Source organism: Bos grunniens, chromosome 5 (assembly GCF_055505025.1).
Source record: "Bos grunniens cultivar Pamir isolate PY7600 chromosome 5, Bosgru_T2T1.0, whole genome shotgun sequence".
Classification (NCBI taxonomy): Eukaryota; Metazoa; Chordata; class Mammalia; order Artiodactyla; family Bovidae; genus Bos; species Bos grunniens.
The window spans coordinates 114,025,437-114,051,670 of NC_141169.1; the positions used below are offsets into that span (position 1 = coordinate 114,025,437).

Genomic DNA, 26,234 nt, shown 5'->3' on the forward strand with positions numbered 1-26,234 from the left:
GCTTCGCAGACGGCGTGGTGGTAGTTCGCGTCCGGTGTGGATAGCGCCTTATGGGAGTGCGCGTGTTTGCTAGACAGGAACGGGGCGCGCTGTGCGTGATGACGTAAGCGGCGTTGATTGGGTGCAAGAACAGGAGCTTGCGCGTGCTCGGCGCCCCGCCTTCCGCCCAAAATAATATCTTCCTCGAGGTCAAGGTAGGCGGGAAGTGGCTGTTCTCGTTTGTTGCTTTCTGGTCAGGGCTGATTTCATTCTACTTTGCCTATTCAGTCTTGCGAGTCCCCCGTAGCCTCGCCGTGGGGCGGTGTCAGCCAGAAGTGTGCAGACCCGAGGGAGTGGAGGAGACAGCCTCTGATCTTCGTTTCTTCCTCCGGAGAGAAGGCGGCACCTGGCCTTGGAGGGCAGCTTCGTTTGAGACCTCAGTGGGCATAGCTGGCTGAGGAGTTGGGGGCGGGATGAGGATAAGTGGGTCTGCTAAAAGACGGAGTACCCTGGACTGGGAATCTCCAGTCCGGATGATGCCGGAGGCGGGACTGGACCACTGCGTCAGGCTACCCAAGCACACCCATTAGAGGCGTTATCCCGGGCCACCCCCCCTGAATCGTCCTTAAGGGATATAGCTCAGGAGAGGCTGCTTCAGGAATGGTCCCCATGCCCGTTTACCTTTGCATCTCAATTACCAAGCACTCCAGGCAGCAGGATCCAGCATCCCCATTTCTAACAAGTAACCTGTAGCCTTTAGGACAGATCTCAAAGGAGCCTAGGAGTGGATAACTTTTAGGTTTAAATTTACTTTGTTACTGATCTTCGCTTTCTTTCACCTAGTGAGCAGTAACAACATGTCAGGGTGGGAGTCTTACTACAAAAATGAGGGTGATGAGGAAGAAGAACAAGAAGAGGGCCTTGAAGCAGGTGGTAAGTGACTTTCATTAACACGTACCATTGTGTGTGTGTGAAAGACTTTCCCTGCCTATCTCTGCTGGATGACCCTTGTTGCCTCCTGGCCCACCCTTCTTTCCCCAGAGAATCTCCAGTACTTTCCTCCCTTTGAACTTTGCAGAGCTGCTCTGAAAGTGAAAATGAAAGTTGCTCAGTCATGTCTGACTCTTTGCGACCCCCATGGACTATACAGCCCATGGAATTCTCCAGGCCAGAATACTGGAGCAAGCAGCCGTTCCCTTCTTCAGGGGATCTTCCCAACCCAGGGATCGAACCCAGGTCTCCCAGATTGCAGGCCGATTCTTTACCAGCTGAGCCACCAGGGAAGCCCTAGGCACTTTTATTCGGGTCCTGCTCTAGTCGATGGTACATTCCTTGTCTTAAACTTTTGCTGGGCACTGATAGATTGAGCTCCAATAAATTACACTGAAACATTGGTATTAAGGGTCACCTTAGGTGGCTCAGGTAAGACCTTTCCTCACCCAGGAAAGAAGTTTTTCTCATTCTTGGACCTCAGTGCAAAAATGTTTTCACCCTACAATAACTGCAGCAACCAAAGAGTAAATGTTAGCAACACAGATACAAGAGTCATTCCCTCACCTTGCTGCTGCTAAGTCGCTTCAGTCGTGTCCGACTCTATGCGACCCCATAGATGGCAGCTCGCCAGGCTCCCCCGTCCCTGGGATTCTCCAGGCAAGAACACCTTAGCCTGGTGTTTTGGGAATATGTTCAGGCAACACAGTAACACATAGGCCAAAGGAAAAGAAACAAGGGTTGCATGTCTGTTGTTCAGTTAATAAGTTGCATCCAACTCTTTGCCACCCCGTGGACTACAGTATGCCAGGCTCCCCTGGTCTTCATTGCCTCTCAGAGTTTGCTCAGATTCATGTCCACTGCGGCAGTATGCTATCTAACCATCTCATCCTCTGCTGCCCGCTTCTCCTTTTGCCTTCAGTCTTTCCCAGTGTCAGGATCTTTTCCAGTGAGTTGGCTTTTTGCATCAGGTGGCCAAAGTATTGGAGCTTCAGCATCAGTTTTTCCAATGAATATTCAGGGTTGATTTCTTTTAGGAAATCATGTACTCTACATACTGGTTAATTTAAGTCCTGGGTAGAAAATGGTAAAGTATTTTTATTAAAAGTGAGAAATAAAAGAAATATAAAAATGAAAGATCTGTAATCTACATAATCTGTCACCTTACACAGCCATTACTAGCATTTTGGCAGTTAGCATATTTACTTCCTTTATCTTTCAGACTATATATTTCCTAAGTATATATAGTCTGTTTTTGTTTGTATCTGATTTTTGTATAATTGTAATTATAGTGCTTATATTTTTTCCCTTTAATTTATACTTTCAAAATTTATGTTTTTCAAAAAGAATTTTAAACATAACTGTGTGCCTTTTTTCTTTACTGTACTATAGATATATCTTTCCATGTAACTGCAAATATACCCTCTATGACTCATTTTAAATGTGTTGTGATTTTTTTCAGTTTACCTTCCTTTGGACATTTTAGTTTTCAGTTTCTTACTTTAATAAACAACATTGTGGAAATTTTTGCATAGGGTTTTTCCGTATCTTATTTTCTTAATATAGATTCCTGAGAAGTAAAATTCATTGGCTCAAGGTAGAATTTTTCTTTAAGGTTCTTGACACATATTGCTATATTGCTTTAGCAAAGATGGGAAAATGAATTTATTGCATTAGGAAACAGCATAGTCAAAAGGGAGACAACCAGATATATGTCTTTTTATGAAAAACTCAACATCACCTATAATGTAATTATGCCAGAAAAAAAGAAATAAATAAACCCAAATCCCATGAAGTCTCTATAGGTCCTTTGTGGAAAAGACAGAACTATGTTAATCTACATCAAAAGAATGTAGTCAAGCAAAATCCAGAAGGTGGAAAACTATATGACATAATATCTAGGTTCTTTGGCAAATAAATTATAAGAGACAAAAGACAGAGGGGCTGTCCATGGATTAAGAGGCTTTAAAAACTGGTGTTTTTTTTGTTTTTTGCTTTTAAGTCAAAACCAGTGTGTAGGAATGTTGGCTTGGATGATTAAACTATAAAGAAAAATAATGAAAAATGACTACCGAAGTCAGGATGGTGGTTACTCTTGGGAGGAAGATGGGTGTTAAAATTGGAAGGGGACCTGGAGAGGGCTTCAGGGGTGACTGGCAAGATTCAATTTCCTGATGTGGTGTTGATTTTAAGAATGTTTGCCTTTTTTTTTTTGGTTGCATTGCGTGAGCATGGCTTGCCAAATCTTAGTTCTCTGGCCAGGGATTGAACCCGTGTCTTCAGCAGTGAAAGCATGGAGTCCTAACCACTGGACCACAAAGGAATTCCCTAGGGATGTTCATCTTATAATAATTCATCAGGTTATAGTTTTGCTTAATGGGCTTTTTTCTATTTGTTTTAGTATGAATAATAAACATGATAAATGTGAAACAACCGCAAATATTTCCTTCAAAATTTTTCCCCCCATAGGAGATTATTCATATTCAGGAAGAGATAGTTTGATTTTCTTGGTTGATGCTTCCAGGGCCATGTTTGAATCTCAGGATGAAGATGAATTGACTCCTTTTGACATGAGCATCCAGGTGAGACTACCTTTTCATTAAATTAAACAAACAAAAAAGTATTAACACCCCTTTAAAAAATGTGCACTCTTAGAAAAGTTTGTTTGGATTGATAAATGGTGGTTAGCCTCCTAGGATGGCTACCTATACTTGCAGCTGAAAAAGAGTACCAAGAGTTGGAGAGCAGGCCCATTTTATTTTGGGTTTGAACTTCTGACCCTGGGAATACATTGCTCCCACCTTCTGTGTTAGCTCTGGTAGTAGAAGTGGGCTCCTTTTTCTCTAGAGATGTTTGTGTAAAGGAAGGAAACAACTTCCAACAGTTATGCTGTGAGATAAGCCCTTTTGTAAGTAATTATGTGAAATCTGAGTATTACTTGTGATTGTGGAAGATTATGACAACAAGAGGACAAACAGCCTAATTTTTATTTATTCATTTTATTTTGGTCGTGCTGGATCTTCATTGCTGCACGCGGGCTTTCTGTAGTTGCAGCGAGGCGGGGCTCCTCTCTATGTATGTTGCGAGGGCTTCTCACTGCGGTGGCTTCTCGTTGCAGCACACGGGCTCTAGGTCATGCAGGCTCAGTAGTTATGGTACACTGGCTTAGGCGATCCTCGGGATGTGGGATCTTCCTCCACCAGGAGCTGGACTCATGTTACCTGCATTGGTAGGAGGATTCTTTTGTTTGTTTGTTTAATATTTATTTATTTATTAGGCTGCGTTGGTCTTAGTTGTGGCACTCGAGCTCTCTAGTTGTGCACATGAACTTAGTTGCTCCATGGCATGTGGGGTCTTAGTTCCCCTACCAGGGATGGAACCCATGTCCTTTGTATTGCAAGGCAAATTCTTTTTTTTTTTTTCTTTTTTTTTAATGTTTGTTTAAACTTTTATTAAGAAACTAAAGCAAAAAAGAATTTCAAAAAATTAATATACAGAATTCTAATTTTAACAAATAGGAAATCTACACCAAGAACTAAATAGCAGAGTTTAGCGATATTCAAGAATAAAGGGGAATGGCTAAAATGCATTCACAGTCACTATTTTTTCCTTACAAGCCTCAGATTTGGACAGGATACAAAAATTTGGACAGGATACAAAAATTTTTCTCATCTATCTTTTGTTATTATAGCCTATAAATTCAGAGAAGGTGTTTTCTTCCTATAGCATATATGCAATATGCAATTCCCTGCCTACTGGGTTTGATGACATGGGTATACAGATGAATACATCAGAGATTCCTTCTTAATGTGTTTAAGGAAGATAAGACATGAACAAATAATAAATATAAATAAATTTATACAAGTTATAAAGTAATACAGCATGAGTTAAGTATAGATAAATACAAAGACTAGGAAACTTTAAGGAAGAAGAGATTACATTCAGCTAGAGAAACTGAGGAATGCTTTATTAGAATAACATTTGGGTTGGGTATGGGCTGTTCCTTCTCAGAAGGCTTTATAGTGGTTCTGACTGTGGTGATCTTGATTTCTAGAAAGTAATCTCAATACTGATCTTTAAAACTCAAGTTTCTATCAAACTGTTCATTTTTTAAAGCGATCAAAAATATAAATATTACAGTCTATATAAACAGCAGTTTGAGGACATAAATAAAAAGTTAATTATAATACCTACTATGTGGGTTAGGGCCCTATTATTTTCAAAACTCTCTCTGATCAAATCATATCTAAAAGGCAGAAGATGCCTAATCGTAGAACCACGATTTTTAAGTATTCAACTGAGCAATACCTACTTGCTTTACATGCCTTGTCAAATGTATATCCGAAATTACAGGAATAAGAATGAAGGAGATGAAATCAGTGGTTTAACATTCAAAAGTCAGATAATGAAAAAATAATGGCAACTAAGAAATGATATATATTAACCACAGAACTCTTTGTATGAAAAGTTTTAATGAATTGTGAACCATTGACCATTACAGACTTTAAACCTTAATATTTCTTCTTTCCTGTGTGAAACCAGATAATTAAACCAGTCTATCTCAAGTATGACAGAAGACCATAGTATGAATAAGAGTAATGTTTTCTTACCCATCGCATGCTTCACTAAAGTTAAGAACCAAAGAGAGTGCTCCTAGTTTCCCAAGTCAACAGAGCAGATCCAATTACACATTTCTTCCTGATCACAGTTTCAGTTGAAATACAACAAATACAACTTTGCCTTTCAATAGCACTTTTTATCCACAGCACAAGCACTTTCCCATTATTTTCTTCTTTACCCTCAATATCCTTGTGAGGTAGTGAAGGGAGGGAGCAAGGATTTTTTTTGCAGATGAGAAAACTTAAGTTGTATTTTGATCAGTGGTTCTCAGCCTTGACAACATACTGAAATCATCTAGGAAGTTTTTTAAAATCCTTATGGTCATGTCATACCCCAGACCAGCAAGAGAATCTTAGGGTATGGCACCCAAATATCAATATTTTCCAAAATGCATATGACTCCAAAGTATAGCTAAGGTTGAGAACCACTGGTTTAGATTATTTATATTTAATATTCAGACATAACTGTCTTCTACTTAAGTGCTCTCTCAGTAGCAGTGAAAAAGAGACTCCATTTCCTCAAACACTGTAACAGTTTGTCTTAGTATTCTATACAACTACTATTGGTATCCAGTAACAATTTACCCAGTTATAAAGGAAAGCTCCTTACTCCCCTGACGCTCATGCTAAATAAGAACCTCCATTTTATAAAATTTGCAAATCAGATATTAAAGAATTTAAATCTCTGAGAGAAGAATGGCTTTTTGTTAAATATTTAGGCAATTATTTGATTCTAGGTTCAATATGCAATAAACATGTGTTTCTGTTTTTCACTCAGCACCTTCAAAACTTTGTTACAAATGAATGTTCACTAATAAGACAAAACGTAAGATATAAAAAAAGCTCTGAGCAAAAGCTCTTGGAATTGATCATATCCCAATCTAGTTTTCTAATTAGTTCAATATTTATCCTGAATTAGGTCTCTTCTTTAGTTAAATTTTAAACTTTGCCAAACTGAGTTGTTCCACACCAAGAAAAAAATGCATTTCTGTAGCAGCTGTATTCTCCAATACATTTAACATATAATTTCACTCTGTAGTATTAAATATGGTTTCTAGGAAGTTTCTTCCTTGATGTGGGTATCAAAAAGGACCTTTTACAGATTTCACCTTTAAGCAACATACCAAATATACAATAAATACTTGTGTACACTTTTTAGGTGGCAAAAATGAAATCTTTGCTCATGACTGAAATCCCTTGCTTCGTGGGAGTACTAATAATATTAACTCTCAAGGAGCAACCCAAGAACCCCAGCCAACTGCTTGCTGTCCCTAATTTTATTAGATGCAAAACAAAATATGCATATAGCATATTTGTATTTGTATTGCAAGGCAAATCCTTAACTACTGGACCACCAGGGAAGTCCCTGGCAGGAGGATTCTTATCCACTGTACCACCAGGGAAGCCCCGGACAACCTAATTTAGAAATGAGCACAAGACTTGAATATACGTTTCTTTAAAGATGTTCAAATGTCCAAAAGCACATGAAAAGATGCTCGACATCTTTAGGCATTAGAGAAGTGCAAACCAAAACCAAAATGAGGTATCATACCCACTAGAACTGGTATAATTGAAAAAAAAAAAGAACAATAGGAAGTGTTGGCGAGGATGTGGAGAAATTGGAACCCTCATACGTTGCAGGTGGGAATATGAAATGGATCAGCTGCTGTGGAAAACAGTTTGGCAGCTCCTCAGAAGCTTAAACATAGACTTATTATTTGACCTAGGAGTTCCCCTCCTGAGTATTTACCCAATTAAATAAAAAACAGCTTCTCAAATCCTGATTCTGCCACTTACCAACTGTATGATATTAAGAGAGTTGCTAAAGCTCTTATATATTTTCTCATCTGTAAAATGGAAATAATAATAGTACCTGCTGTGTCAAATTATCAGAATTAAATATTTTCATTTTTTAGATTGAGATGTAATTTACATAACAAAATTAGGAAGTAATTTCATAACCATTTTGAAGTATACAATTTTAAGGTATTTAGTCATTCATGTCACCACTCCCTATCTCATTCTAAAACTTTTTGAATGGATAAACAAAATGTTTATATATAGGCAGTTCAGTTGCTCAGTTGTGTCGTACTCTTTGCAACTCCATGGACTGCAGCACGCCAGGCTTCCCTGTCTATCACCAACTCCCAAAGCTTACTCAAACTCATGTCCATCGAGTCAGTGATGCCATCCAGCCATCTCATCCTCTGTCATCCCCTTCTCCTCCCACCTTCAATCTTTCCCAGCATCAGGGTCTTTTCCAGTGAGTCAGTTCTTCACATCAGATGGCTAAAGTATTGGAGTTTATATATAGGTGGAATATGATTGTTGTTATTTAGTCACTAAGTCGTTCTGGCTCTTTTGTGACCCCATGGATTGCAGCCCATCAGGCTCCTCTGTCCATGGAATTTTGTAGGCAAGAATACTGGAGTGGGTTGCCATTTCCTTCTCCGGGGAATCTTCCTGACCCAAGGATAAAATCTGAGTCTCTTTCATTGGCAATCAGATTCTTTACCACTGAGCCACTGGGGAAGCCAAATGGACTGAAGCCATAAAAAAGAATGACGTACTGATACAAGCTACAAGGTGATTGAGCCTTGAAAACATTAAGTGAAAGAAGCCAGGCAAAATGTCACATACTGTATGTTTGCATTTATATGAAATACAGAATAGATAATCCACAGAGAATGCAGGTGGCTAGTTACCCCAGGCTGGAGGGGGAGGGAAGAATGGGGAGCAACTTCTTAATGGGTATGGGGTTTGCTTTTGGGATGATGAAAATTTTTGGTAACTGTTACAGATAGAGGTGGTGGCTGTACAACATTGTGAGTATTAATTGAACACTGAATTGTTCACTTTAAAATAGTTAGTTTTGTTATGTGAATTTCACCTCAATTAAACATGTTACTATCCCTTCACAGAGAGGAATTTCTAAGGATTTATTATATATCTTGTTTCTCATATTTTTGCAGTTGGGAATCAAAGAGAGGTTTCTCATGTTCTAATTTCTATACAAATAGTTCTTTCAGTTGACAAGTCAGAATATCTTGCATCTAAAAAAAAAGAATAAAAACAATTTTGAACTTTAAAGCAGTGGTTTTCAGTCTTTAACCTACATCATGCAGGGCTTGTTGACACAGATTATAGGACCTCACCCTACAGTCAGAATTTCTGCTTCTGTGGGTCTAGAGCAGAGCCCAAGAATTTGCATTTCCAGGGCCTTCCCTGGTGGGGCAGTGGTCATGGTTCCACTGCAGGGGGCTCATGTTTGATCCCTGGTTGGGGAACTAGATCCCACATACAGAGACCAAAAAGAAAAGAAAATGCTTGTCCATCGAAGTTCCAAGGTGATGCCAGTGTTTGGAGATCACTCCTTGAGGAACACTGCTTTAACATTTTTTGGATCACGGGCCTCTTTGGAGATGTGATGAAGGCTATATACCCTCTGCCCCAAAATGATACACTTACAGTGTATGTAAAAAGATTGCTATGTGTAATTTCACAGGGCTCAGTGAAATGGGAATACCTAGAGAACCCAGAAAGAACTGCCATATTATGCAGTGAATAAGTGAAACATTCACAGATGAACATAATGTATTTGATAAGGAGCAATGAAAAAACATTTACTTACATTCTATTTTAGTTTGTATGTGCTGTGTATGTGGTTTATTTTAGAACATGAAGAAACCCTCACCAGATTTTTGTAGATGTTTGTAGAGTGCGCAAAGAATAGATTAAAATCTTTATAGAAATGATTACCTTAAAGATTTTAATTGCCTTTAGACTTAATAAATAAAAAATTTAAATTTAAAAAATGACTACTTGCCGTGAAGATTACTGTCAATGACTAGATATGCCATATATAAGTTCTGCATTCCAGGAGAGAGTTACTAAGGAGGAAGACCAGGTAGAGTCTCAAGCAGGATATGGAGGGGGGTTCCCAGGGTTGGTTTATTCCTCACCTTTGCAGAATCAGAAACTTAATTTTGTCAGCGTCCCTAGAATTATAGGCCACAAGGACTAACGCACTTATAAGACACTGATTTATCAGATGCTGGCTTTAGTTTAAATGGATGGCTAGAACTTTCCTGGAATACTGATGTCTTTAAATGTATAATTAAGCAAATTTTATTTCAAAAAATGCTGTTGGTAGTTACAGATTTATTTTAGGTCACATATACTTTTTTTTTTTAACATTTTTAAAATTTATTTATTTTTGGCTCTCTGTGTCTTCATTCCCTGCAGGCTTTTCTCTAGTTGCAGAGATTGGGGGCTACTCTCTAGTTGGGGTTCTTGGGCTTCTCATTCTTCTGTTACAGAGCGTGGGGTCTAGGTGCGTGGGCTTCAGTAGTTGTGGGGCACAGGCCTACTTGCCCACAGCATGTGGGATCTTCTTGGACCAGGGGTGGTACCTGGGTCCTGTGCATTGGTAGGTGGTTCTTAACCACTGGTGCTGGTGGTGGTTTAATCGCTAAGCCATTAACCGCTGGATCACCAGCGAAGCCCCCAGTTCACACATACTTAACATTTGCTTAAATTTTATACATGTATATTTTGTTTCTTGGTATCAGGCTACTAGAGAAATGATAAAATGGCCTGTCTAGACTCAGCCAATTAAGTAAATGACATCATTGGGACTCAAATTCTGGTTTTCTGATTCTGCTGCTGCTGCTGCTGCTGCTAAGTCACTTTAGTCGTGTCCGACTCTGTGCGACCGCAGAGACGGCAGCCCACCAGGCTCCCCTGTCCCTGGGATTCTCCAGGCAAGAACACTGGAGTGGGTTGCCATTTCCTTCTCCAATGCATGAAAGTGAAAAGTGAAAGTGAAGTCGCTCAGTTGTGCCCGACTCTTCGCAGCCCACCAGGCTCCTCCATCCATGGGATTTTCCAGGCAAGAGTCCTGGAGTGGGATGCCATCGCCTTCTCTGTTTCTAATTCTAGTGTGCTGGGCTTTTATTTATTTATTTCTATTTCCCTAGAGTTTTCTTCCTGGGTATATACCTGGTTTCAATTCTCTGATTGATTATGGTAGGAACTGCTTATACTTCTGTGTTTATCGCAATCTGCTCTTGTTATTATAATGTCAATGGCCAGCATTCTCACTGGTTTGTGAGTTGCCTGAAGATAGGAGTCACGCCTTGCTCTAAGGCCATGTACAAACTCAGCAAACACATATTGAGTGCTCTACTATGTGTCAGGCGCTTGTGGAGCTTAAGTTTAGTGGTAAATAATATTAATTGAAATTTTGCTTTTTTTTTTTTTCAGTGTATCCGGAGCGTATACACCAATAAGATCATAAGCAGTAATCGAGATCTCTTGGCAGTGGTGTTCTATGGTACCAAGAAGGACAAAAATTCAGTGAATTTCAAAAATATTTACGTCTTACAGGAATTGGATAATCCAGGTCAATAGTATTCTGTGATCAACTTTTCCCTTTTACATGAGAAGGGACAAGGGACATGCCATGCACAAGAAGGGCTGTGGAGGAGGAAGCAATGACATCTTGACTGGGAGTACGCTTTCCTGCACAAGGGGGTTCTTCCTGGGATGTGGACCTTTGTTGCATGGGTTAATCAGCTCTGGGTGAGAAAGAGACCGTAGGCCCTTCTGTTAGTTTTGTAAGTGTGGCCACTGACACCGTTCTGACTTTTCTGCCCATTTAACTCCCTGTCTCTGATCAGGTGTTAAACGAGTGCAGGAGCTTGACAAGTTTAAGGGGCAGGAGGGGAAGAAATATTTCCAAGACCAAATTGGCCATGGATCTGATTACTCCTTAAGTGAAGTGCTGTGGGTCTGTGCCAACCTCTTCAGCGACGTCCAGTTCAAGATGAGCCATAAGAGGATCATGCTTTTCACCAATGAAGATGACCCCCACGGCGATGACAGTGCCAAAGCCAGCCGGGCCAGGACCAAAGCTGGGGATCTCCGGGACACAGGTTGGTATTCTCATTCTGTTTTTGTTTTTTTTTAACAGCTCCATTACAGCTCAGTTTTATTCAGCAAACAAAGGATAGTACACCCTTTCCCCAAAGGAGAGGCCCCCAGTCTTTAATTAATTTATTTGATCACACCGTGTGGCTTGTGGGAATCTTAGTTTCCCAACCAGAGATTGAACTCATGCCCCCTGCGATGGAAGCGTGAAGTCTTAACCATTGGACCACCGGGGAAGTCCCTTCCATTGTTTTTTTTTTTTTTTTTTGGTCATTGTTTAATTGCCAAGTCGTGTTTTATTGCTTCTTTATAGCTGATGTCAAATATTTGCTTTTCACCCTTCAGAGGAAAATGAAAAAATAAAGTGAAGCTAGGGGAGACCATTATGTAACATTCCCAGTAAAAATGGCCAGGCCATTAGCTGTCTGAAGGACTCTACCAGAGCGAGCTTTTCTTGACTGCAGTGCCACCACAAATGCTGGTTCTTTGAATAACTTTTCTGAAGTCGTTAGAGCAGCTGATCCCCTTAACTACTTTCTCTCAGTCCTGAAAGTGTTTATTCTCAATCTAGTCTTTGGAAGCATTTGTTTAGCATATTTGAACTTAACTGAAAAAAATTCTCCCTTGTTGGAAATTGTTTCCCCTCATTTTTGTCTGTCCTCGCCCCAGGTATCTTCCTTGACTTGATGCACCTAAAGAAACGTGGAGGCTTCGACATATCCTTGTTCTACAGAGATGTTATCATAGCAGAGAATGAGGATGTAGGGATTCACTTTGAGGAGTCTAGCAAGCTCGAAGACCTGTTGAGGAAGGTTCGCGCCAAGGAGACCAGGAAGCGTGTGCTCTCCAGGTGGGTATTAAGCCTGGGTCAGCACCTTCAAGGCCCCTAACTAATCATAAGCCCATGCATGGCTTTGACCTTCTTGGCAACTTAGCTTTGGGTTGTACCAGCTCTGGGTTATACCACTGCCTCACTGTGTTCCTCTTAGAGAAATGTGCTTTATTTCAGGATGACACAAGCTATTTGCTTTTCTTTCTCTAGACAGAGCAGGTATGCTGTTTGTCCGAAGTAACACACCTCTCCTTTGGGGTAAACAACTGTGGCCTAACGATGTCCCTGGGTGCACTCTGTAGAACATTGTCAGTTTCTTCTCCTCTGTAGATTGGGGATAACAATCGTACCTCGTATAGAACAAAAACCCAATGCATGTTAATTATTATCATTGTTGTTGTGGTATTCTAGTTTCTTATTAAAAATGAAAAAGGGAAAGTGTTATTTGCTCCCTCATGTCTGACTCTCTGGGATCCCGTGGACTGGAGCCCACCAGGTTCCTCTGTCCATGGAACTCTCCAGGCAAGAATACTGGAGTGGGTTGCCATTCCTTTCTTCAGGGGATCTTCCAGACCCAGGGATTGAACCTCGGTCTCCTGCACTGCAGGCGTATTCTTTACCATCTGAGCCATGGGAACCAGAGCGTTGGATTATCTTCTTTTAGAGAAGTTAGGATTAGAATCCTAAAGCCTCTTCAGTGTTTCTTACTGAAGAGCATCAGACTTCTTCACATGCTTTCCTCAGTAGAGAAGAATGAGACCATTGGTAGATTTGGAGCTGTTTTCAAAAAATTACAATTCTACTAGAAAACCCATGAAGTTTTTTAAGGAAACCAAGATGCAGCTCTTTGCTATAGTTATAGTTTTGTCGTTGGTCTCTCTTTTCCTCCAAGAAAAGAGGGGGGAAGTTTCTCTTTTTCCTCAAATAAGCACCCTGTCACCTCCCTCTCTTCCTGAAACAGTGGAATATTGTTACTACTACAGTTTGGAAATCTAACATATTGGTGGAAGTGGCAGGGAGGATGAAACAGTGGTTGAAGGTAGGTTATGGAGTCAGATTGACTTGAATTCTAGTCCTGGCCCCTTTGCTGTGTGGCCTGGGGTAAATCATGTAGCTTCTCTGAGCCTCAGTAAAATGGGAGCAAAAATGGTTCCTCCTTAAAGGACTGCTGTGATGATGAAAAGGAATAACGTAATTATAAACGATAGCTAGTCTTACTATTTTGTGAAAGAGTCATTATAGGATACTGATATGAATAATAATAAATTGGAGCTATTTGAGAACTAATTGCCTAAGGCTTAGAAAATTATTACACTTACCCTTGCTATAATAAAATAACGTAATTATTTTACTGCATGATTATTATGTGCCAGGCACTGTCCTGAGCTCTTTGTCTCCAGACTCTCAGGAACAAGTCTGATGGCTTGAGCCTGGACCAGATGTGCCCATCCTTTGGTCAGGGTAGGGCACGGTACTTTGCTGGACATTTTCCCAGAGCAATAGGGAAAGGGAGATTTCTCAAAGAAAAATTGGGGTTTCATGGTTAAAAGAAGAGGGAAGATATACCAGACAAGCAGAAAGCACAGATAACATAGTACTTACAGGGTTATGATGATGATTAAATGAGAGAATAGCTGTAAATTGATTTAGTAAATGGCTAGACTCAATTTAAAAAATCATTACAATACATTCTTATCATTATTTTAAGGAGTTAATAATATGTTCTGAAACTAATTTTTTGTGATACAGACCCTGAGAAGTATTACAGCAAACTCCATTGTATTATTAAAATGCTTTATGTTTGTATTCAAAGAGCTTGAATTGTTGGACGGGATGAAACAAATCAGGGCTTGGGAGCCATGAAGGTATTTTAGATAGGAAAGTATAATCTTTAAGTCCAAATTAAAAAATTTTTCTCTCCTTCAGGTTGAAGCTTAAACTCAACAAAGATGTCGCGCTCACTGTTGGCATTTATAATATGGTCCAGAAGGCTTACAGACCTCCCCCAGTGAGGCTTTATCGTGAAACCAATGAACCAGTGAAAACTAAGACCCGGACATTTAATGTAAATACAGGCAGTTTGCTTTTGCCTAGTGACACCAAGAGGTCCCAGGTAGGTCTTCCTTCTTAACTGAATTTTGTCCTGTTGAACTGTTGAGGAGGGAGACAGGATCAGTCTAACCAGTTAAATAACTTTCACGTGTGCATCTTTCCAGCCAAGTTGTTGTCATTACCCTTTGGAATATGGCATCTGGATCAGTAATACCTTAGGGGCTAGAAAGTTAGAACCAGTTATTTGAAAGAGAGGTCAGTGAAAACTTCAGCCCTCTATCACTCAGCACGTGCTGCTCTGAGTCTTAACAGTCTAATTCCTTGCTCAGTACCATGGCAGAAAGGGTTTTATAGTTGACTAGGTAGGCGCGTTGTGTGTACTCAGTCATGTCCAACTCTTTGCAACCCATAAACTGTAGCCCACCATGGCTCCTCTGCCTATGGGATTTCCCAGGCAGGATTACTGGAGTGGGTTGCACTCCAGTAATTTCCTACTCCAGGGAATCGTCCCGACCCAGGGATCAAACCCAAGTCTCTTGCATCTCTTGCATTGGCAGGCAGATTCTTTACCACTGTGCTATAGGGCTTCCCTAGTGGCTCAAGTGGTAAAGAACCCGCCCGCCAATGCAGAAGACCAGGTTTGATTCCTGGGTTGGGAAGATCCCCTGGAGAAGGAAATGGCAACCCATTCCAGTATTCTTGCCTGGGAAATCCCATGAATAGAGGAGCCGGGTGGCTGTTGTTCATTGGATCACAAGAATTGAACACAACTTAGTGACTAAGCAGCAACAAGGGAGATGAGTTAGGGAAAGTGTGAAGTGTGTTAGATGTGAAGCGTACTCATTTTTTTAGGGAGAGGGTTGTTTTTTTTGCCAAACTAACCACAGTTTCTTCTGTGCTTTGAAATGATACGTGCATGCCTTTCTTAATCTGAAAGACAGACTAAGAATGTAGAACATTATGTCTCATCCTCTCACCTTTGTTTAATCTGGAGAAGGATTTTAATTTATTCGGCTATGCTGGGTCTTAGTTGCAGATCTTTGATCTTCCTTGTGGCATGAAGGATCTTCTGGTTGTGGCACGGAGGATCTTTATTATTTAGTTGCAGCATTCAAACTATTATTAGTTGTGGCACGTGGGATCTAGTTTGCTGACCAGGGATGGAACCCAGGCCCCCTGCATTGGGACTGTAGAGTCCTAGCCACTGGACCACCAGGAAAGTCCTAATATTCTGTTAATTTCTGCTATATGGCAAAGTGATTCATTTATATATAGGGCTTCCCTGGTAGCTCAGGTGGTAAAGAATCCACTTGTAATGCAGGAGACCCGGGTTTGATTCCTGGGTCAGGAAATTCCCATTCCAGTATTCTTGGGATTCCCTGGTGGCTTAGTCGGTAGAGAATTCGCCTGCAATGTGGGAGACCTGGGTTCAGTCCCTGGCTTGGGAAGATCCCCTGGAGAAGGGAAAGGCTACCCACGTCAGTATTCTGGCCTGGAGAATTTCATGGACAGAGGAGCCTGGCAGGCTACAGTCTATGGGGTTCCAAAGAGTCAGACACAACTGAGCAACTCTCACTTTCATATATATATATATATTTTTTTTTTTCCATTATGGTTTATCTCAGCATGTTGAATATAATACTTCCCTGTAGAAAGGTTTAATATCTAAAATTAAAGTTGAATGAGTCATCCTTTCTTTTTAATTATGCAAAATGTGGGAGAGCACTTTTGCATAAGTTCAAGACATAGGAGGATCAACTAAGTGACTAAAATTAGATATTATTTTGATTCAACCCTTGAGATGTTTTTTAGAGCACAAATTTCAGGCCAAAGTGTCTTGCCCTACTTTCCAGAAGGAGAAAATGACAAATTTCCCCTTCCATTTTGCAGGTAGCTTAGCTTTCCATATTGGTTTATTGATAGGCAGTACCTCTTCTGGTTTCTGAGTTTCTTTCTTGATTCATTGTGCCTACAAGAAAAATCTTTTAAGAGCTCTGTTTTGTTTTGTTTTGTTTTTAAATAAAACTCAAATTTGATTGTTACTAATTTCTGTTACAAATCACATATTTAGGATCCAAATGCAAATGTTGACATTTGAAAGTGTAACAGGTAGTAACAGATGTTTGAAAGAGATGTGTGTGTGTCTGTCTGTGTGTGTGTCTGCCTCCCATATTAACTGAGACCTCTCACAGTACCTGACATAGATCCTCTCAATGAATAGGTAAGGTTTGAGCATCCTTTTTGCGTCAGCGGGTGGTGCTGAGAGTTTGTTATTGTTCACTAAGTCGTGTCCAACTCTTTGCGACCCCGTGGACTGAGAGTTCAGTACACGTTATGACATGAGGGAAAGCATAAATGCTTAAAGAGCCAGGCCTTTAGCGCCAGATGTGGTTTGGTTTGAGGCCCAGTTCACTTGTATAACCTGGAGCAAGTTAGTAACTATTGAGCGTCAGTACACTCATCTGTAAAGCAGAGTTTTTAACATTTACCGCCTGAAGTACCATTTCACGCCAGTCAGAATGGCTGTGATCCAAAAGTCTACGAGCAATAAATGCTGGAGAGGGTGTGGAGAAAAGGGAACTCTCGTACACTGTTGGTGGGAATGCAAACTAGTACAGCCACTATGGAGAACAGTGTGGAGATTCCTTAAAAAACTGGAAATAGAACTGCCTTATGATCCAGCAATCCCACTGCTGGGCATACACACTGAGGAAACCAGAAGGGAAAGAGACACGTGTACCCCAATGTTCATCGCAGCACTGTTTATAATAGCCAGGACATGGAAGCAACCTAGATGCCCATCAGCAGATGAATGGTTAAGAAAGCTATGGTACATATACACAATGGAGTATTACTCAGCCATTAAACAGAATACATTTGAATCAGTTCTAATGAGATGGATGAAACTGGAACCTATTATACAGAGTGAAGTAAGCCAGAAAGAAAAACACCAATACAGTATACTAACGCATATATATGGAATTTAGAAAGATGGTAACAATAACCCTGTGTACGAGACTGCAAAAGAGACACCGATGTATAGATCAGTCTTATGGACTCTGTGGGAGAGGGAGAGGGTGGGGAGATTTGGGAGAATAGCATTGAAACATGTATAATATCATGTATGAAACGAGTCACCAGTCCAGGTTCGATGCACGGTACTGGATGCTTGGGGCTGGTGCACTGGGACGACCCAGAGGGAGGGTAGGGGAGGGAGGAGGGAGGAGGGTTCAGGATGGGGAATGCGGGTATACCTGTGGCGGATTCATTTTGATATTTGGCAAAACTAATACAATATTGTAAAGTTTAAAAATAAAATAAAATTTAAAAAAAAAAAAAAACAAACATTTACCGCCGAGGAAGTTGTTACAGATGATAAACTGGGTGGTAAAAGTGCAGCCTGGTCAGCCCTCAATAAGTGTCCGTTCCTATTGGCAGGAGGAAGGTGCTTCCTGCCCCTTAGAAGAACGCCGGTTTTCACTTGCTAGTGTCACGTAGCGACCATTTGCGTCTCTGCATAGCCTCTTTACATGGCTCTCGTCGTTCCCTTTCTATAGACCTATAGTCATCGCCAGATTGTATTAGAGAAAGAGGAAACGGAAGAGCTTAAGCGGTTTGATGAACCAGGTTTCATTCTCATCGGTTTCAAGCCCTTGATGATGCTGAAGAAGCACCATTACCTGAGGCACTCCCTGTTCGTGTACCCCGAGGAGTCCCTGATAAATGGTAAGGGGCACGGGCCACGGGTAAACGAAGAAGTGACGTAGAAGGCAGTTTACCGAGCAGCATTTCCCAAATGGCTGCCGCTGGAAACTGTATAGGAGGCGTTACTGGGTGTTTTGAAAGTGTTTCATGCTCAAATAAATTTTAGAAACATGGGACTAAAGAAAGATTTCTTTAGGACCTACAGTACACTGACACATATTGTGAATATCCAGGAGGGGATATGAAATTAGCATATTTAAAACTTACTTGCTTTGAAATTCTTTCTTGGAGGCATTGGATAGGGAGTTTGGGAAAAACAAAACACAAACCTGGCATCTTCTTTAGTGTTGCAATTAGAAATGCATGAACTTGACCTCTGGACTGATGCTGAAGCTGAAACTCCAATACTTGGACCACCTGACGCGAAGAGTGGGCTCATTGGAAAAGACCCTGATGCTGGGAAAGATTGAAGGTGGGAGGAGAAGGGGACGACAGAGGATGAGATGGTTGGATGGCATCACCGATACAATGGACATGAGTTTGAGTAGGCTCCGGGAGTTGGTGATGGACAGGGAGGCCTGGCATGCTGCAGTCCATAGGGTTGCAGAGTCGGACATGACTGAGCAACTGAATTGAACTGAACTGAACTTGGCCACTGGGTTTATCTGTCCAGACCTATATTCCTCTGTGCTATAACTAATGAACCCCCTGGATCTGGACCTGACTGGTATTCATTAGCAACTCAGGCTTATATCATTAGCCTGCTGCTGCTGATAAGTCACTTCAGTTGTGTCCAACTCTGTGCGATCCCATAGACAGCAGCCCCCCAGGCTCCCCCGTCCCTGGGATTCTCCAGGCAAGAACACTGGAGTGGGTTGCCATTTCCTTCTCCAATGCATGAAAGTGAAAAGTGAAAGTGAAGTCGCTCAGTCGTGTCCGACCCTCAGCGACGCCATGGACTGCAGCCTTACAGGCTCCTCCGTCCATGGGACTTTGCAGGCAAGAGTCCTGGAGTGGGGTGCCATTGGCTTCTCCGATCATTAGCCTAATGACAGTGAAAGTGAACTGACATCAGTAATTCACATTCCTAAGTGGAATATTTGATGCTCCCAATCTCTTACTCCTTTCCTTTTTGTGCCTCTGCTCCCCCAACTTTTCTCTCTGCTCTGGGTCCATCACCCCTGACCTATTTAAGTGTCAAAAGTCCTTTTAAGAAAATGGAAGAGAAACTGTAGGCTTATAACTTGGGCTAAGAGGGAAGAAAGGAGGAGACACCTTTAGGATGTAGAACCCTGGGATGTTTGTTTTCCAGGGAGCTCAACCCTGTTCAGTGCTCTGCTCACCAAGTGCCTGGAGAAGGAGGTTATGGCAGTGTGCAGATACACACCGCGCCGGAACAGCCCGCCTTGTTTTGTGGCCTTGGTGCCACAGGAAGAGGAGCTGGATGACCAGAAAATTCAGGTGGCTCCCCCAGGTAGGTGGAAGAGGTGATTTCAGGGCTTTTGAACTCGGCTTAGGCTTTGGAATCACTCATGGGATACCAACTCAGACTGGCCAAAGCAGAGTCTCTAGGAACGGAGCCTGGAAATTTTGTATTTATAAGGTTGCTGTTGTTGTTAGTCACGAAATAATGTCTGATTCTTTTTCAACCCTATGGACCGTAGCCCGACAGGGTCCCCTGTCCGTGGGACTCTCCAGGCAAGAACACTGGAGTGGGTTGCCATGCCCTCCTCCAGGGGATCTTCCTGACCCCGGGGATCTAACCCATATCTCCTGCATTTCAGGTGGGTTCTTTACCCAGTGAGCCAACTGGGAAGCCCTTTTATAAGGTTGCATAGGTGAATTTGAAGAGCAGCTGGAGAAGGCTATCATATGTGGTTGTGCAGTACACAGCATGTACAACTGTACAAGGCAGCTCTGCAGCCAGGGTTGAGAATTAACTACATAGGGACTATTCATGGGTTATTGTCATAAGTTCATGGGGTCTCACAGATATCACATTCTTTACTAAAAACCATTGTTTGATACCCTGGTAATGTTTAATAGTCGATTTATCTCCTGCGAACAAGGCAGTGAGGTATAGAGGAAAGATTGGGTTTTGAAGTCAGATTTTATCTTATACTTAAGTGTCTGAAGTAAGACACATAAGTGTCTTTTTGAGGTCCTTCTCTGCCACCTGTTAGCTTGCCAACTTGGGCAAATAATTGAACCTTCCTGTTTATGTTCCTTCTCTGCAAAGATGAGAATTCTGGAATACTTTTCTCTCAAGGTTGCTTCACATTTGAAATAAGTTAATAAACATATAAGTGCCTAGCCCAAGGCAGCCTACTACTGTCGATGGTAGTCATTGTTCTTCATTAGCTATGCTAATAAAAATGATAAAGGAAGTCTTTGAACGTGTTAATATTTCTAACCCTGGTCATCAGAATGCTCAGGAACAGCTTTTATGCCAGTTCTTAAGCTGTAGTCTCAGCTCTGTGCTCCTGAGGGGGTGAGGCTCTTCAAGCCCCATTTCTCCATTGCCAGCAGGCTGTCAGGGAGACTGTCAATAGTGGGCGCTAGAGGGAGACATTAGTGCTGGGGAGAGCTAAGAGGCTTGCTCCTTCCTTTTGCTTGGACCTCTTGGCATTGCCAGCAAGGGCTCTTCACCTGGGTTTCAGTCTCTGGATTTTTCAGTCTTTTTGAAACCCATCAGTAATAGGAGAGGGATCAGCCTGATAACCCTTACCTCTTCCCGTTTAGTATGTGTTGAAGGCGGGGGAACAAAGGGGAGAGGTTGAAGCTCAGAGGAGAGGCTGATGGTGGGGTGTAGCCCTCCAGGGAGGGGCACTTTCCACCTGGCTCTGGGTGTAGGGAAAAAGCTGGAGGCTGGAAGCTGGCTTGGAGGGGACATGGACCGGAACAGGAAGTACCTGAGAAGGATGGTGGCTCAGGTGACACTGGCCAGAACAGGAAGTACCTGAGAAGGAACTCTCCTGCTTTCAGGCCTCCCTTTTGAAGACGCCGAAGGGAGTCTGCTAGGTAGATGCTCACAGGAATCAGCTGATAAAGAAAAAATGGGGTTTGCAGGGTGTCAGCCCCAGCAGGAAAAAAAGAAAGTGAAGTCGCTCAGTCATGTCCGACTCTGCGTCCCCGTAGGCTGTAGCCCACCAGGCTCCTCCGTCCATGGGATTTTCCAGGCAAGAGGACTGAGTGGGTTGCCATTTCCTTCTCCAGGAGATCTTCCTGACCCAGGGATTGAACCCAGGTCTCCCGCGTTGTAGGCAGACGCTTTACTGTCTGAGCCACCAGGGAAGTCAGCCCCAGCAGCACAGGACACAAAAGGGTGAATCAGGGCTGAGAGAAAAACGACGACTCGGTGACTGAAGCCTTTTATTAGATCAAGTCTCCGAAGACGTACCTTTCTTCCTCAGGCTTCCAGCTCGTCTTCTTGCCCTATGCTGATGACAAACGGAAGGTGCCCTTCACTGAAAAAGTCATGGCCAACCCAGAGCAGGTAGACAAGATGAAGGCTATTGTTCAGAAGCTCCGCTTCAAGTACAGGCGAGTGATGCATTATTCACAGGCTTTCTTCTGGAACTGCCTCTTGAGTTGAAGGTCTAACTGGAGTTTCAACTTAAACACAGACCAAGAGAATATGATTTTCTAATTTTCCATTAACTGATGGTTTATAACTCTTTAGAAGCTATGCAGAGAGTGAAAGGTCTTATATTGAAACTCCGGAATTGTGCGAAGTGTTTATAGCTGTTGTGACCTTGTGAGTGTTTATGACCTGTTGTGCTGAGAAAGCCAGGTTAGTTAGTTGAGTTTGCTCAACAAAGCAGCAGTAAGGAGAAGGTTCTTGGATGGCCTTCTTCTTGATTGTTGTCACACAACGAGTAAAAGTAAGTAAACCCAGTGTCAACTGTTGCAAGGTTAAAAGGATGATTATATCATTCAAGTTACTCCCCGTCACACGCACGTAGACCATCTCGCAGAACCCTCCATTCCATCTTTTGTCTCTGGGCTACTTCTGGGCAAACTGACCTTCCTCCTTCAAAGGAAACCTGGTATAGTCCTTTATTGGGCAAATGGAAGCAGTGTTAAGATTCTACCACGTGCCAGGCACTGTTCTAGATACAGTTCCTACAGTGTCTCATTTATATAATTCAATGGCATTTTCATAAGAACCTGCCCATTTTACAGATGAAACTGAGGCTTAGAGGAGTGAGGCAACTTGTCCAGATTCACCCAGCTAAAAGGAACGGGAGCCAGGGTTCAAGTCTAGGACTGTATGCCTCTAGGTTCTTTCTCTTTTTACTCTCATGTTGCTTTTGAATGTGGTAAAAGAGACTGTCAAGTTCATTATCTCCTCAGCGCCTATCATCCGTCCTTCATCTTTTCTCTGTACCTGCCTCCCCTGGCCCTGCCTCCTCTATTTCTGTCTCTGCCCACAGCTGCCATTGTCAGACAGATAGGTGGGTATTGTTTTGCTTTTAAGTTCACTTTTGGATCTTTAGCATCAGACAATAAATTGAAAATTGGGAAGAAAGAGGTTGATTCAAGAGAGAAAACTCCCAGCTGTTTTACCCTGGGTGTATTTCTCAGCTGACCTTGGGCCTGCACTGTCTCAGCTGAGTTTTTATTTTTGTTTTTTAAATATTTACATCTTAACTTTAAAAATTTATTCATGGTACTGTTTTAACAGAAGTGACAGCTTTGAGAACCCAGTCTTGCAGCAGCACTTCAGGAACATGGAAGCCTTGGCGCTGGATTTGATGGAGCCTGAGCAAGCAGTGGACCTGACATGTAAGGAGGCCATAACCGAGCTGAGAAGTTCTTTTCATGGGAGGCTTTCATGTTAATTCTTCCTGCTCCAGTGCTATGCATGCATTTCCTGGCAGCCTGTGAGTACTTGACCTTGTTGTCTAGGGCATCTCTGCTTGAGAGATTTTCTAGACCAGCTTAGATTGCCTGGGAACAGATCTGGCCAGTTCCGCAGTAAAAGGTGGAGAAAGTGCCAGGCTTCTGAGACCTATCTCTGAAGTAGGCCACCGATGACTCCGTGTTGGTAAAAGTTAAAAACAACAGTCTGTACCATTTATTGAGTGCTTGCCGTGTGCCGGGCACTGTTGTCCAATGTGTTGACTCATTTATTCCTGATGACCGTGAGGTGGGTGCTATTACTATCCTTGGTTTGCAGAGAAGGGAGTGACTTGCCCCAGGCACCAAGTAGTAGTGGTGGGTGGATCTAGGTTCAGAATCCTGTGAGCTGGCCCAGAGCCCTTGCTCTGAACCGCTGTGCCCACTGCTGCTGCATCAGATGGCATGCTCTGCCTTCGGAAAATGTACCTTGTTACCCAGCATGGAGATCTGCCTGGCCTCTGAGCTCCCTGCTGGCCCCTGTCTGGATTGTGACTCTCTGATGTATTTCATAGGAGGATGCATGACATTTAGCGATGTCAGTAAATCCCCAGTGGAAAACAGGTTGGATTTAATAAAGACTCTAGATAGCGGTTGAAAAGATCAGAACCATTAGTTTGGTCTTCTTGGCTTCCCAGTTATTAATGTTCTCTTTCATATTAGACAATAGGAGCCAGCCTTACAAGCATAAGCGTTATTGGACCTGGGTCATGGTGGTGACTATCAGCTGGGCCTGGCATGCCCCTGAACCCCCACCGCTTCAGGCTTCTCTCTCACCCTCCTCCAGTTCATACTCTGCACAGCTGGCCTGCAGGGAGATCCAAAATGTCAGTCTGAACATGTCGCTCCCCCGTTCATAGCCCTTCAAAGTCTCCCCAACACTCTTAGCCTGAGGCCTAGTTCCTGGGCGGGCATCTGAGGCTTCCGTGACCTCGCCATGCTGCCTTTCTAGCCTCCTTGCTGGTCCTGCCCTCCTCATACTCCACCTGCAAGCTGTGTCACCTGCTGTCTCTCATTCCCGTGCCTTCTGCTGAGACTGGACTCAGCTTGCCAGACTGTCCGCACAGAGTCCTTCTGACCACTGCCCCGCCGTGTTCCCGCATGCCTGTATGGCCTCTTCCTTCACGGCACTGCCGGACTCTGCTGCATTTGTGTCTTCACCTCCTCCTCCTCCCGCCTGGCCTGTAAGCCCCGAAGGCAGGGACTCTTGTTGAATCCCCTGGCTCTAGCCCTGTTCTCAACTCTGCCCCTTCTCTGCTGTTTGACCTCAGCAAAGTAATTTAACCTCTCGAATTTCCACCTCTGTAAAATGAGGAGAGAGGTTTCCCTACCCCAGAGATTGTTAGGAGGAGTAAATAAAAATAATAGTAAGTTTAAAGCATTTAAGAGAGTGCCTGGCTGTTGTGCTCATTAAGTGCAATTGTTAGAAGCTACTTGGTAAATGTTAGACTTTCAGTGAACATTTTCGTGGCCAGGTGAGCTGCCTCCTGGAGCCTTCATACACCTCCCTGTCTCAGCAATGCCGTATTTTCTTCTCTGGTCCCTGTAGATTTTGACTGGGCAGAGGCTGGGCTTGTGACTCACCAGGCCACCCTTCTTGTGTTTTTATTTTCTAGTGCCCAAGACTGAAGTAATGGATAAAAGACTGGGCTCCCTCGTGGATGAGTTTAAGGAACTTGTCTACCCACCAGATTATAATCCTGAGGGAAAAGTAACCAAGCGAAAAAAAGGTAAGGAGCTGGGCATGGATGTTCAGTGGGTTTCTTTTTTTTTTTTGGCCACACCGCACAGCTTACAGAGCAGACTGCCTGTGTTTTCACCTAGAAGTTTTATGGTTTCAGGTCTTACATTTAAGCCTTTAATCCATTTTGAGTTTTTTTTAAAGTATGGTGTAAGAAAATAATTGATTCTTTTGTGCATAGTTGACTAGTTTCCCCAGCACCACGTATTGAAGAGGCTGTCTTTTCCCCCTATTCTTGCTTCCTTTGTCATATTTATTGCCCGTGTAATGCAGGTTCATTTCTGGACTCTATCTGCTTCACTGATTTATGTGTCTGTTTCAGGGCCAGTACTATATTTGATTACTGTAGCTTTGTAGTATAGTTTGAAAGTATAATTGCTTTTGAATAAAGAAAGGAAGGAAGGAATGACTTGCTCACCCAGAATGATCAGGAGTTTGGAGTGAACTGGTAAGACTCATGACCTTTAACTCCCTCCTAGATGTGATACTTTCTAAATTTTGTGTATAACTGAAGCTGCCTTATCAAGACACCCGTCTTCCCCAACGTGTGCTAGGTGGGCATCACAGCTTTATGGAAGATGGTTAACTGCTGCCCTGATGACGTGAGGGCCCCTGTGCCATATAGCTGGGATCCCACTGGTAGCCTTTCCAGTCACTCCCACCTGACCTCTGTCCTCAGATGATGAAAGTTCTGGAAGCAAAAGGCCCAAGGTGGAGTTGTCCGAAGAGGAGCTGAAGGCCCACGTCACCAAGGGCACACTGGGCAAACTCACCGTGCCTGCCCTGAAGGAAGCCTGCAGGATGTACGGGCTGAAGGGCGGGCTGAAGAAGCAGGAGCTGCTCGATGTCCTCACCGAGCACTTCCAGAAGGCCTGACCGGAGAGCACACAGCCAGCCAGCCTTCCACAGTGCAGCCAGGCTGCCCAGTTTTGTTTTTGTCAAGTCAAAACCTTTTGTCTCCTGATCCAGGACGAGTCCGTGTGACAGAAGTCAAGGACTTTGTTTACGAGACTTTCTGTTGCCATGGAGACAGCCCGCCTTCTCACTTTGCTGTGTCTTACTCTACTGTCTGAATAAAGAGCCTATCTTTGTACTATATATTGTTCTATAGAATAAAAGAAAAAAGATGTCTCCTTTGCATCCAAAGATGCCATTGGCTGTGAGCTTTACTTTCTCTCCCACTGGGAATGCGTTTCCTCACAACGGAAACAAGAAATATCAGTGAGGGTAGGGAAGAGTGTGACAGTTATGGACACATGAACATGCTTTAGGGATGATCATCCTGCTGCTGCTGCTAAGTCACTTTAGTCGTGTCCGACTCTGTGCGACCCCACAGACGGCAGCCCACCAGGCTCCCCCGTCCCTGGGATTCTCCAGGCAAGAACACTGGGGTGGGTTGCCATTTCCTTCTCCAATGCATGAAAGTGAAAGTGACATCGCTCAGTCGTGTCTGACTCTTAGCGACCCCATGGACTGCAGCCCA

The 26,234-nt window shown here is 42.8% G+C and overlaps 1 protein-coding gene across 21 annotated transcripts; it reads left to right on the forward strand.

The window, feature by feature from the left end:
* The first annotated feature begins 164 nt into the window (after positions 1–164).
* On the forward strand, positions 165–25,897 carry XRCC6 (X-ray repair cross complementing 6). 21 transcript variants are annotated; one of them, XR_015164568.1, is made up of 13 exons: positions 165–419; positions 823–912; positions 3,439–3,551; positions 10,854–10,992; positions 11,270–11,524; positions 12,189–12,369; positions 14,278–14,464; positions 17,961–18,129; positions 19,421–19,582; positions 21,522–21,651; positions 22,796–22,994; positions 24,627–24,740; positions 25,231–25,897. XR_015164568.1 is itself a non-coding variant. In XM_086403057.1 (13 exons), coding segments are annotated over exons 1-13 (1,671 nt in total). In that variant the 5' UTR covers positions 165–418; the 3' UTR covers positions 25,260–25,897. The 21 variants fall into 21 exon arrangements, 14 of the variants coding, with proteins under 14 accessions (XP_086259183.1, XP_086259173.1, XP_086259179.1 ...); XR_015164567.1 differs by having other exon boundaries at positions 25,431–25,897; XR_015164570.1 differs by having other exon boundaries at positions 165–232; positions 25,431–25,897.
* Positions 25,898–26,234: the final 337 nt, after the last annotated feature.